The sequence below is a fragment of the Dama dama genome, chromosome 6, assembly GCF_033118175.1.
Source record: "Dama dama isolate Ldn47 chromosome 6, ASM3311817v1, whole genome shotgun sequence".
Taxonomy (NCBI): domain Eukaryota; kingdom Metazoa; phylum Chordata; class Mammalia; order Artiodactyla; family Cervidae; genus Dama; species Dama dama.
The window spans coordinates 30,986,167-30,999,598 of record NC_083686.1 but is presented as its reverse complement, the minus strand read 5'-3'; the positions used below and the strand labels follow the sequence as shown (position 1 = coordinate 30,999,598).

General features: G+C 36.9%; 1 protein-coding gene across 3 annotated transcripts in view; it reads right to left on the bottom strand.

Annotated features, from left to right (window-relative positions):
• Window positions 1-334: 334 nt before the first annotated feature.
• LOC133058532 (UDP-glucuronosyltransferase 2A2) overlaps window positions 335-13,432 on the bottom strand; it is a 41,916-nt gene continuing 28,818 nt past the window's right edge. For 2 of the 3 annotated variants that reach the window (XM_061145233.1, XM_061145232.1), the window contains exons 2-6: window positions 12,993-13,141; window positions 10,034-10,165; window positions 4,193-4,280; window positions 3,576-3,795; window positions 335-1,570 (exon numbers count right to left, since the gene is read on the bottom strand). In XM_061145233.1, the coding sequence (XP_061001216.1) occupies window positions 1,291-1,570; window positions 3,576-3,795; window positions 4,193-4,280; window positions 10,034-10,165; window positions 12,993-13,141 (869 nt within the window). In that variant the 3' untranslated portion in view covers window positions 335-1,290. The remainder of the gene's footprint in view (window positions 1,571-3,575; window positions 3,796-4,192; window positions 4,281-10,033; window positions 10,166-12,992; window positions 13,142-13,432) is intronic. The other variant, XM_061145235.1, reaches the window with a different exon arrangement.

The window sequence follows — 13,432 nt, the reverse complement described above, 5'->3', positions numbered from 1 at the left end:
CATGACTTAGCAACAAACAACAACAACAATCCTTGGTTGAACAGGTTTGTTAACATCTCACATCCTTGGACAATTAATTGATGAATTTAAATTAATTGAAAATAGAGACTGAAAACTAGTATAATAATTGTATCAGTTGAGTAAATATTTATTTTTTTACATAAAATGACACTTTTGATTATAGTGGCTATAGATTATGAGCATTAACAATTTTTAAATATAATGATTTGGACCTTAACTTTAAGATTATCCATTGTACTATAAATTACAATTTTCATAAAATTACTAAAATGTTTTCTATATTTATTGCTATTTTTTCTAAAAATTATCTCTTCTTCCTTAACATACTGCTGACATTCTCTGCCCCTGAGAAAAAAATAATCAATGATTCAATAGATCTCTTGCTTGAAGGCGGTGCTCAGTCTCTTGCACAAAATGGTACACAAGAATATTTTCTGACTAAAGTCAGGAATGTAGGTATGGTTATCTGTGTTTAGTGAAAATCTACAGGTTTTCACTGTCCTGGTGTGATATGCCATCACAGTTATTATCAATTCATGCTCTGACCTCAGTAACACTTAGCAAGCAGAAGTCTTTTATGACAAATGAAATCATTACTCTTCTTGTAATAGACTAGTCTCCTATGATGGTTTTCTAATTTGTGTGTCCTAGCAAATATTGTGAATTTTATTCTCTGTGTTCTCTGCATCTATCAGCTTTGACTTACATTTTGTGTGTTCCTCAGGATTCAGTATATTGTCAGCATATAACTTAAAGTTAAAAATAAAGAAAAAAATTGATATTATGAATGAAAGTGAAAGTGTTAATCACTCAGTCATGTCCAACTCTTTGCAACTCCATGGACTGTATCTGGTCCACCAAGCTCCTCTGTCTAAGGAATTCTCCAGGCAAGAATACTGGAGTGGGTTGCCATTCCCTTCTCCAGGGGATCTTCCCAGTCCAGGGATCAAACCCAGGTCTCCCGCACTGCAGGCAGATTCTTTACTTTCTGAGCCACCAGGGAAGCCTGATATTATGAATAGATAAACATAAAATTATTTGTGTACCTTTCTTAGGACTGTTTGAGGAAGAGAGTAAAGTCAGCTGGGAAAAGACAAAGAAAGAATGGAACATGCCCATGGTTACTGCTATTGCTGAATTCTAGAATTTATATCTATGTTAAGGTAGAGAGGAATGGGATTTTGGAAATAGGATGAAGATATGGTTAAGGTCATTGTGGCTAGAATGAACAGAATTGCCCATGCAAGCCTTTAGCAAACTTAGAAAGATCTATTCTCTTTTCTTCTTCTTTCCTGTTTTACCAAATTTTCGACAAGAAAACAGACAACATTTTGTGACCAAGAAAACAGCTGTGGCCACACAGGCCAGCAGGAACCCAATCACGTCCAGAGAGTGGTACTGGTACCAGGTGAGGTTGTGGGCGGCGGGCCGCAGGTGTTTGGCTCCCTTGTGGCGCATGACGAACTCGATCCAGAAGACTGCTCGGTCCAGGGGTTTTACAGGCTGATCATGGTGAATCCTTTTTAACCTCATAGCATTCTCTTTATAACTGGTAGGCAAAAACATAGAAATTATAGAGTTTTGTTTTCATTTAAGGTAAGTAGAGTAATATTTCATAGCTTCTCTCCTAAAGCTTTTATCTCTAAAGTCATGACTCTAATTTATACATCACAGTCTGTTAGGAGGACTCCTCCCTTCAGAGCTAAAAGAACTTTACCCATACAATTTTCAATATTTAAAAAAAATTAAATGTATCCTATACTTAACAGTATACATGTATACATAAGGTAGAAAGAATAATTAAAGTCTTACCCTGAAGATTCCTTTCCAAACACATTTCTCTCTCTTTTCCATGGAGGTAAAGACTGAATTCATGTTTATTATTGCCACATAGTAGTTTTACTCTGTTTGCATTTAGTTTGCATGCTTTTGAACTTTAAATAAGAAATATCATCTTATATGTATTTTTAAGAAGTTGCTTTTCTTGCTCAATGTCATATGTGAAATTTGTCAGTATTGATGGTTTATTTATGGTTTATTTTTTACTACTGTGTCAGTATTGCATTAGATATATACACCATGATTTACTCAGCTCCCCTGTTGATAGACAGTGAGTTATTTCAGTTTCCTTTTCTATTATAGACCATGTTGCTATGTACACTTGTGGCATGTTTAAGCTCACATAGCAAAGGCAAGAGTTTCTCTAGAAGTGGAATTTCACATTGTTCATGATTTGGATGTCACTGTGTGTGATAGTAGCTCAGTCATGTCTGACTCTGCGACCCCATGGACTATAGCCCACCAGGCTCCTCTGTCCATGGGATTCTCCAGGCCAAGAATACTGGAGTGAGTTGCCATTTCCTTCTCCAAGGCATCTTCCTTACCCAGGGATCAAACCCAGGTCTCCTGCATTGCAGGCAGATGCTTTACTGTCTAAGCTACTACTAGCTAATGCCAAATCATCTTCCAAGATTGTTACATCAATTTATACTTTTAAGAAAAGTTTCTGAGGATTTCAGTTGTTCCACATTCTGGTCAAAAGTTTTGCCAGATTTATTAATTTCTTTATTTTTTCCAATCTGGTAAATATAAAATACTATCTCCTGGTTTTAATTTGACTTTATCTATTTATGCATAAGGTTTTAATGAACAAATGATTATTACCAATTCATATTTCCTTTTCTGCAAAATTCTTGTTCAAACTTTTCCTTACTTTTATATTATATTTTTATTGTTTTCTGATTAGTTTTTAGGAGCAATTTTTAATAATCTATATAGTAATCTTCTGTTCATTATCTGAGTATTAAAAATCTTCCAGTTAAGGAAAAAGGTAAGTAGAGGATGTATGTCACATGCTATATGAACAAAAGCCACAGGTATGTTAAAAAAATGTTAATTCTTGCTGTGACATGAACTTTGCTGGTCACATAGCATGTTAAGAGTTATGAGGAGGGGAGTGGAAGAAATACACTCTTTACAGAATGTGGTAAAACACAAACATATAAAAAAGATGGTATAAGTCAGTCGTAAATGTATTGCTTCATTTTTCCAAGAAGAGATATTGGCCTTGTGTGAATTATAGTTTCCAAATTACTCCAGATCAAGATTGTAAATAACTTTATACTGAGAGAAAATACCCACTAGGAAGTCCATAAGCAGATTGTCCAGTAAAAGATCTAAGAATTTATGTAATCACCAGCATTATTTATTTTGAGAAAGCACTACAAGGATATTTGAAATCTTGGTTTTGTTTTACAATTTCAGCCAATAGCTTCAGCAGTCTGGGAGAGGAAATAATAAAATGGTTCTCATATGATAATGTTGCAGTTGTTATTTGCATTTGAAAATATACTAGTTTAAAATGCATGAAACATTGGACATTTCTGAGTATCACAGGTAAAATAATTTAAGATAAATCTTTAAAAGTGGTAGTACTGTGGGCTTAGTACAACTAAGCCTGCAGACCACAACCACTGTCTGTGAGAGGCAGTGAAGACCCAGAACAGCCAAACACACACACACACACAAAATAAAATAAAAGTAGTAGTACTCACGAAGGCTCATTAATGACTGTTCTCAAGGCACTGAGAAAATCTGCACTTGTCATTGTGTTTATATTCACTTCCACGGCCGCTCCTTTGGCCTTCATGTGAGCGATGTTGTCAGGCTGATCAGCAAACATTGGGACTCCCACCATAGGCACCCCATGATAGATAGCTTCATAGATCCCGTTGGTTCCACCATGAGTGATAAACGCTTTTGCTTTGGGATGACCTAGATTGGAGATTAGATGAGATGTGGGTAAGGATTTCATGATACATGAAACAGTAACAGAATTTCAGAAAGACATGGGGTAAAAACTCGGATAATTCAATGAAGAAGGCAATATTTTCTATGAAAGCTGAGAATATGGGTAATTTCTACCTCAAAAATTGGCAAAATGAATCCCCTTTGCATTGTCTGGAAAGACTTATTGAAGAGGTAATAGCTGAAATGAGATTGAAATTTGAAGAATGATGAGAGTCTTAAATGAAGATCCCCTTTTGAGAATCAGAGGAAGTATCAATCTATAAACTTAATGACCAATTCTTTAATTATATGTGCTTAAAAGTGCAAGTAAAATGTGGAAATTTAAATAGTTAACTTGTTTATTGAATTTCCTTGTTCTTACCAAGAAGATCATTCTGTGGTATCCAGTCATAGAGCCGAGTATTGGCTCCTAACGTGGCAGGCTTCTTTCCTTTGTATCTCCATAAAACCTGTGGAAGACAGTGCTTTAATTGTGAAGTAAAACAAACAAATCAAAAAAAATTAAGGCAGTTTAAGGCTATAGAGTTATTTAGAAATCATATAGTCCATACCAATTTTTTGATTGTTTCTTTGTTTTGCTATTTGAAAGCCTGTGCTGAGGTGTTATATGAGGTAAACAGAAGTTTATAAAAGGTTCAAATAATGGACACGTTCATGTATATCTTTTACAGCAGTTAACTCTAACTTAAAAATCATAAACAAAAAATATTGTGAAGAAAGTTTTTGAAGAAAAAGTCTGTCCCAAAATCTGAAAACAGCAAATACCACTTGATGTTCTGAAAGGATAAATTAAAATTATAATTTGTAAGTTTTCTTTTTTTAATTTAAGAGAACTAGATCATGTTCTAAGTAAACTTTTTTGATATTCAAGATATATCATTTTTAATCTATAACCATTATTTTGTTTTCAAATATTTTATTGCTGACATGAATGCATATTACTTTCTTGTGTGTAAGAATATAATTGAATAGAAAGGGTCATGGGCATAATGCTCCTCCATATTTCTTTGTATTTTAACAGGAATTGCCAAAGGAGAGAAAAGCACAGCTTGATTTCCTCCCCAAAGAGCTCCAGGGCATGACAGTAATATTCCACAGCTTCAGATATTCCCTGCTTTCTTGGAATCAACTCTGTACCTCAGTTCTCAAATTGGGACAAGTGCAAACATTCTTCACTTTCATCATCTGCTTTAGTTATTTATGATTATGATAAAGGTTGCATGGTAGTTGATCAAGAAGGATTTTATTCTAAGCAAAGTTGTAGCTGTCTGTGCCTGAGAGAGAGGCTGAGGATCCAGTGGAGAAGAATCTGATGGTGGAAACCAGCAGCTCTTTTCTAAAGACAGGAGGCATGCATGTGCACTAAGTCACTTTTTTCTTGTCAAACTTTATGTGATCCTGTGGGCCATAGCCTGTCAGGCTCCTCTGTCCATGGGATTCGCCAGACAAGAATACTGGAGTGGGTTGCCACGACATCCTTCAGGGGATCTTCTCAATCCGGGAAGCAAACTTGCATCTCTTATGACTCCTGCATTGGCAGGTGGGTTCTTTACCACTAGCACCACCTGAGATGCCCCCAGAGACAGGACATAGGTGATTTTTTTTCAGGTAGCCTAAAAGGCTGACTCTTGTTCCCCAGGCTAAGGCTACAAGGACATCCCAGGCAGGAAAGTGGACATGGATTGGCATCTCAGTGCTAATTGGCATCAGCACTGAGACATTGACTTATTGAGTGACCTAACATCCCAGGCTGAAGAGGAGAAGGGTGCCCAAGTCCTTCTCCAAATTCTGAGTTCTGGGCATCTTGCTCTTCCCTCAGTGGATGGCCGGTGGCACGAAAACCTGCCCGTTCTGTGCATAGCTGGAAGCTAAGTTGCTTCAGTTGCGTCTGACTCTGTGTGACTCTATGGACTGTAGCCTGCCAGGCTCCCTGTCCATGGGATTCCCCAGGCAAGAACATTGGAGTGTGTTGCTGTGTTCTCCTCCAGGAGACCTTCCTGACCCAGGGATCGAACCCGTGTCTGTCTCCTGCATTGGCACATGGGTTCTTTACCACTAGCACCACCTGGTAGGAAGCATTTATGGGCAACTTCCCCACATATTCGGACTGCCCTGGTGGCTCAGAGGGTAAAGCGTCTGCCTGCAATGTGGGAGACCCGAGTTCGGGAAGATCCCCTAGAGAAGGAAATGGCAACCCTCTCCAGTATCCTTGCCTGGAGAATCCCATGGATGGAGGAGCCTGGTAGGTTACAGTTCACAGGGTTGCAAAGAGTAGGACACGACTGAGCAACTTTACTTTCCCCACATACTTTTCCCCAGATACTTTGTAGTCCACCTACTTTCTATGATAGTTGAGAGGAACGTATCAATACAAAAGAGGTAGTTTGATAACATTGAGATAAAGTAAAACTAATTGCCAGTTAGGATGGCCTCATGACAAGTAAATTTACATAGTAATCATGTTTGTTTTAATGCATTTTAACCCTCATGTTCTTCCTACTAGTCCTATTTATTTTCTATTTCTTCACCCGCAGTCTCACTTCCAAAACCTCTTAATAGACTTAGTGCAAGCCCTTTTAAAAAAGGTAAAGGCAAAATGGTTAAAGGCAATTAGTTTTACTTTATCTCAATGTTTGCAAACTACCTCTTCTGTATTGATATGTTCCTTTCAACTATCACAGGAAGTCTGCTTTTTGGATGATGATTTGTTATCTTCCTTCCCTCCCTTCCATCCTTCTTTCCTCTCCTTCTTTCTTTTTCTTTCCTTCTTTCTCTTTCTTTCCCTCTCTGTCTTTCTTCCTCTCTCTCTCTCTCTTTCCTTTTCTCACTTTCACTTTTTTTGTTTGTTTGTTTGTTTCTGAGGGGAGATGAGATAGAGGATTTGTTTATATTCCAATATTTAATGAAATATCTTGCTAGGATGCTAACCACTTGTTACATAATTATTTTTCTTTTGGGAACTCTGTATGAAAAAGTTCAGATTAAATGTTAACTGGTGGCAACCTCTTTAACAGAACAGTCTAAACTAAAAAATATAGAGTTTTAATAGGGCTAATTAGTACACTTACAATTATAGAGTTTTATGTACTTTAACATAAAAATATAAAGAGATGATGCTTCATGAATGAGAGTATATAAAGAGTAGAAATCTAGAATAAACAAAATTAAAGTTGGTTGAATGTCATAAAGCAGAAAATATACGCTGACAACATTAGGATTTTTAACTGTAGATAGGATTAACTGTAGATTTTAACTGTAGATTAGGATTTTTAACATGTAGGATTTTCACTGTAGAAAATTCAATTTAGAAAGATTAGGCTTCTATTTCTAAACCAGTTACACCTTGAGTTCTACTAAAGTCGAGAAATGTGGAGAATATTCTAGAATGTGATTCCCGCTACTCTCTGTGTAACCTCTCTTTTCCTGAACCTTGAAGCTGACATATCTGAAAACTTTAGGGAAGAGGCAGTGCAAGTGGTAAGACTTCAAAAATTATAATTTTATTAGAGGAAGTTGGGAAGGAGAATGAGGAGTTAGTGTTCAATGGGGACGGAGTTTCAGTTTAAGAAGGTGAAACATTCAGGAGATGGATGATGGCAACAGTTGCTTAACAATGTGAATATACTTAGTATCACTGAACTGTAGCTAAATGTGGTTAAAATAGTATGTTTTCTATTATGTGAACTTTAGCACAGAAGAAAAGACATTTAAAACAGCAGATGTAAAGCATTTAGCATGGTGCAAGGCATATAGGGTATTAAGAAGAGGTGGCACGAATACACAGAAGAACTGTACAAAAAAGATGTTCACGACCCAGATAATCATGATGGTGTGATCACTCACCTAGAGCCAGACACCTAGAAATGTGAAGTCAAGCAGGCCTTAGGAAGCATCACTATGAACAAAGCTAGTGGAGGTGATGGAATTCCAGTTGAGCTATTTAAATCCTGAAAGATGATGCTGTGAAAGTGCTGCACTCAATATGCCAGCAAATATGGAAAACTCAGCAGTGGCCACAGGAATGGAAAAGGTCAGTTTTCATTCTAATCCCAAAATAAGGCAATGCCAAAGAATGCTCAAATTGTGAGGTATCACAATTGCACTCATCTCACACACTAGTAAAGTAATGCTCAAAATTCTCCAAGCCAGACTTCAGCAATACATGAACTGTGAACTTCCAGATGTTCAAGCTGGTTTTAGAAAAGGCAGAGGAACCAGAGATCAAATATCCAACATCTGTTGGATTATCAAAAAAGCAAGAGAGTTCCAGAAAAACATTTACTTCTGCTTTATTGACTGTAGCAAAGCCTTTGACTGTGTGGATCACAACAAACTCTGAAAAATTCTGAAAGAGATGATAATACCAGACCAACTGACCTGCCTCTTGAGAAATCTGTATGCAGATCAGGAAGCAACAGTTAGAATGGAACATGGAACAACAGACCGGTTCCAAATAGGGAAAGGAGTACGTCAAGGTTGTATATTGTCACCCTGCTTATTTAACTTATATGCAGAGTACATCTTGAGAAATGCTGGGCTGGATAAAGCACAAGCTGGAATCAAGATTGCCAGGAGAAATATCAATAACCTCAAATATGCAGATGACACCACCCTTATGGCAAAAGGCAAGGAAGAACTAAAGAGCCTCTTGATGAAAGTGAAAGAGGAGAGTGAAAAAATTGGCTTAAAACTCAACATTCAGAAAACTAAGATCATAGCATGGCATCTGGTCCCATCTGTTCATGGCAAATAGATGGAAAAACAGTGGAATCAGTGACAGACTTTTATTTCTTTGGGCTCCAAAATCACTGCAAGTGGTGACTGTAGCCACGAAATTAAAAGACACTTGCTCCTTGGAAGAAAAACTATGACCAACCTAGACAGCTTATTAAAAAGCAGAGACATTACTTTGCCAACAAAGGTCTGTCTAGTCAAAGCTATGGTTTTTCCGGTAGTCGTGTATGGATGTGAGAGTTGGACCACAAAGAAAGCTAATTGCTGAAGAATTGATGCTTTTGAATTGTGGTGATGGAAAAGACTCTTGTTCAAATCCCTTGGACTTGAAGGAGATCCAACCAGCCCATCTTAAAGGAAATCAGTCCTGAATATTCATTTGGAAGGACTGAATCTAAAGCTGAAACTCCAATACTTTGACTACCTGATGCAAAGAGCTGACTCACTAGAAAAGACCCTGATGCTGGAAAAGATTGAAGCAGGAGGAGAAGGGGATGACAGAAAATGAGTTGGTTGGATGGCATCACCAACTCAATGGACATTACTTTGGGAATTGGCGATGGACAGGGAGGCCTGACGTGCTGCAGACCATGGGGTCACAAGGAGTTGGACATGACTGAGCAACTGAAGTGAACTGAAGGCAATAGGGTACATGTATCAACTGACTGAGGTATAGCTGTCTAAACAAATGAGTGCATATCTAGACAGTCAGTTTCATCTGTCTGGGCCACTCTTCCATTAGTATGTATGTTGATCTAGTCTTTTTATTTGGTTGTATGCTCCTTGAAGATGGGACTGCACTTTCTGGGTTTTTTTCCCCATTATGAAGGTGACTTGGTTCTCAGATCTTTCAAGGAATCTTGCCTGTCCTCTTTGAAAGACCATGGTTGGGATGGTGTATTCATTTTTCTGGAGTGGACAGTATGGCCAGCAGAATAACAGAGAGGTTAAGGCTATGCTCCCTGGAGTCCAACAGATATAATACTACCATATACTAATTGTGTGGTCCTCAGCAGATTATTTCACCCCTATAAGCCTCAGTTTCCTGGGATGTGTACATGATCAGAGGAAACCACTACCTCATAATGGGCAATCTAAGAATTAAATAAGATTATGTGTATAACAGATGTGGCAGAGTATCTGGCATTTAATAAGTGCTGGTAAGTGTTAACTGATATGGAAAAATTACTAGAATCTTATTATTTCATCTCTATGTCATTGAAAATAAATGACTTCATGAAAAGATATATTTTTATAGTAATGTGAAGGTTCAGTAAGAAAGTGGTAAAGTGATACATTTGAATACAAGATACATTTGAATCTTTTGAGACATTTTTACTTAAAGGTGGTGCCAGTTTTGTTCAATGAAGGATGACTTACAACTTTTATCTGGAAAGAATACTAATAGCCACCCACTCTCTACAATTGCAAAGTGACTCTGCTCACCAGGATTGGAGTTTATACTAACCTTTTGTGGAATCTGGGCAAGAGCTGAGGCAATGCGATTGGCTTTTTCTTCTGTGAGATTTTTGACCATTGACCCCAGAGAAAATACCACAATACCATCTTCACCTGAACTTTGGACAAATTCTTCCATTTCCTGCAGGGATAAGATTATATTTTATTGCATTATTAATTCAATGGACATGAGTTTGGGCAAACTCTGGGAGACAGTGAAGGACAGACAAGCTGCAGTCCATGGGATTGCAGAGTCAGATGTGACCGAACAACTGAACACATAAACAAAATTATATTTATTACATAAGTGCCAATTACTGGGGAGAAAAGGCTCTCTTACACTTCTAAATTAGAAGACTCAAGAGATGTGTGAGGGACATTGTTAGACTGATTCTGTCTTCTGCCATATAGAACCATCTAGTCTTGTTAGGAGGAAATGTATTTCTGAAATGATGGGCTAAATATACAATGGGTAATTACACAATAAAAACATGAAACCAAACCATTATACAAAATGAATAGGTGATAAAAGGCAGATGTTCTCATGGTGCATGGAACTATTACTCCCAAAGTTTAATTTTATGAGCCAACAGACCCGTCTGCAAACTTGTAAAAATATTCTTTGGAAGAAAGCCCAAAGAAGGATTCTGAATTAGGCTTAAAAATTTTAGCATCCCAGTTTATAGTCAATACCTTTTGAATAATTTTATCTAGCTTTCTGTTAGGCATCTAGGATATTTTCCTCGTGTTTATCATTTCCCTGTTTAAAAGGGATAAAAGGATTTTAAACAATTGCTATACATAGTAATATATTTGAAAAAAAGATAATGCAGTGAAAACCTGTTACAATCATCATAATACTTAAGAGACAGTGCTTCTGTCTCACAAGAGTGTGACACTAACTACGTGCCCAAAATGTGAGTCTTAGAACAGAAGTAAATTATACATTTCTCTGCAAATAAACTTCTCTTGATGATCACTTGCATGCTAAGTTGCTCCAGTCATGTCCAACTCTTTGCAACCTCATGGACTGGAGCCCACCATGGTGCCATTTCATCCTCCAGGGAAACTTCCTGATCTGGGGATCAAACTCACATATCTTACCCAGTCTCCTGCATTGGCAGGTGGGTACTTTACCTCCAGCGCTACCTGGGAAGTTGTGCAAATTGGGGACAGCAAAGTCTGGGATTGAGGTCTTCCTCATTATCTATGTGAATGTCACCTTCTAGAGATGTGTCATCTCTTTGTAACTATTCATTGTTATCCTGCAACCACTGGTGTTTCGCAGTTAAAATCTAGTAAAATTATCAGGGAAAGGACAATGCCATAAATAAAAGCAGATCACTCTTTTTAGCTCAGTTAAAGTTAAGAGAATAGCTGATGTCCTAGGAATTGGTGTTTTATCTTTATGATTCATCTCCCTACAAAGACAGTGATTGAATAAAAAAACATCACACATACACACACACACAGAGAGACATAGACACACATACCTGTGTATAATAATTATATACTTATCTGTTTGATTTGGTTTCTTAGTTTAATTTCACTGCTTTTCTATTTTGTGTGTCCAGTGATTGGCATAATTCTTTCTCTCTCTTTTTTTTTTTTTTTGGCACAATTCTTTCATGAGAAAGATAAGCCATGATTGGTGTTCATATTGCTGAGATATCTATATTAATAACTGAGTTTTGGAATGGAATACATTTCCCCTCTTATGAAACATGTCTGAGCTATTTTTCTGAAATCTCCTGCATGTGAAAAGTGGGAGTGGAATGATAAACATAATGATGTGGCAAGTGAGCCATGGAATATGTCATGCATCTTTCTGTACCTTTATTTATTTTAGATATTGGTTTCTTTTTTTTTTTTTTTTTTAGATATTGGTTTCTTATCTCCAGTAATAACACTCAGTGGAGCTTGTCTTTAGCTATAACCTATTGGCATGAAACACATATTCACAATTGGGAAGTGAAATTTTAAACTTCAATATTCACCTTCCCCTAAAGTGAAATCAAGAACTCATGGGAACATCATTTAACCTGCCCTCTTGTACAAAGAGTATGCTCATTTACCCACAACACAAACAAATAAATATCTGTCTCTTCACTGCCTGTTGATGAATATAGTTAAGTAAAATATTCTTACTATGTTTACCTACTATTCTCTTTTTATGCTTCTAAATATTGCTTTCTTTTGATATTTCTGGCAGTCCTTATTTATTCTTGATAACATTGGAATATGGGTGCATGATTTTCTTTTTTACTCCAAAAAATTCCTGATATCACAGTCATAAAGAGCCAATTCAGCATTTCAGTTTCTCAGTTATGATTTCTAATTTACATTAATGACTCCCAAATTTATTTCCAGCACTCTCAGCTGAGACTGAAATCTTGTACTAACCAGATGATTTTTAGAAATCTTCACCTGAAAATTCCTTTGCCTTCTTAAAGTGAATTTGAAATTGAACATATCATTGTCATCTCAAAAAAGTTTTTTCAAGCAATTCTTTCCTGGCTCAGTAAAGTCTACTGCTTTCCAAGAAGCCCTGTCTGGTTCCGTGTCTCCCATCAACACTTAGCTTTTATGAAAGTATCTTTATCACTCAAATGACCATAGTAAATGTCCCTATTTATAACTGCATCATGCTTCTCAGGAAGACAGCTGCAGTCTCCTTAATGATAACCAAGTTTCAAGCTTCCTGTTTTTCAATCCAATGTCTACACTATGGACACACTGATATTTTTAACATGCCACTTGGAAGATTTCATCCTTCTGATTAAGTATTCAAGTCAAAAAGAGTAACATTATTCATAAGAGACTTCTCTTATGATTTTGAAAGTAGATTTGAAGTAGAAAATGAAGCAATTCAACAGCAAGCATATCTCTGTCATAAATACTGCAAGCTTTAAAAGAAAATCAGGATATTATATAAAGTACGAAAGAGCTTTCCACTGTATTAGACCTACCTTAGGTAATGGTTTGGCCGGCTTACAATGCAGTCCGCCTACAAACTCAAAATTTGGTAAGTATGGACGAGGAAATTCAAAATCCCAGTATGTCCTGATGAGCCAAATCTCTGCTTTCCCCATGGTCTCACATAGCGTAGTGGGTCTTCCTGGAGAAAATGAAGGAAGTAGGCTTGAACTTATTAGCATACATATTTGCTGGGAAAAAATTGCACCACTGATTTTCTGATGTTCTATGAAGGAACTCTTGATTACTTATCACATTTAGACGGTAAAAGGAAGTGAAACTTAAAGTATTAATGAAAGATGGAGGAAGAGAAGGAAGGAAGAAAGGAAAGAAGATAGAAAGGTAGAGAGGAAGGATGGGAAGTGGGAGGGAGGGAGAAAGAATGTTTAGGTAGGAAAAGAATAGTAGTATGTAAAATAAAATAAACTCAATA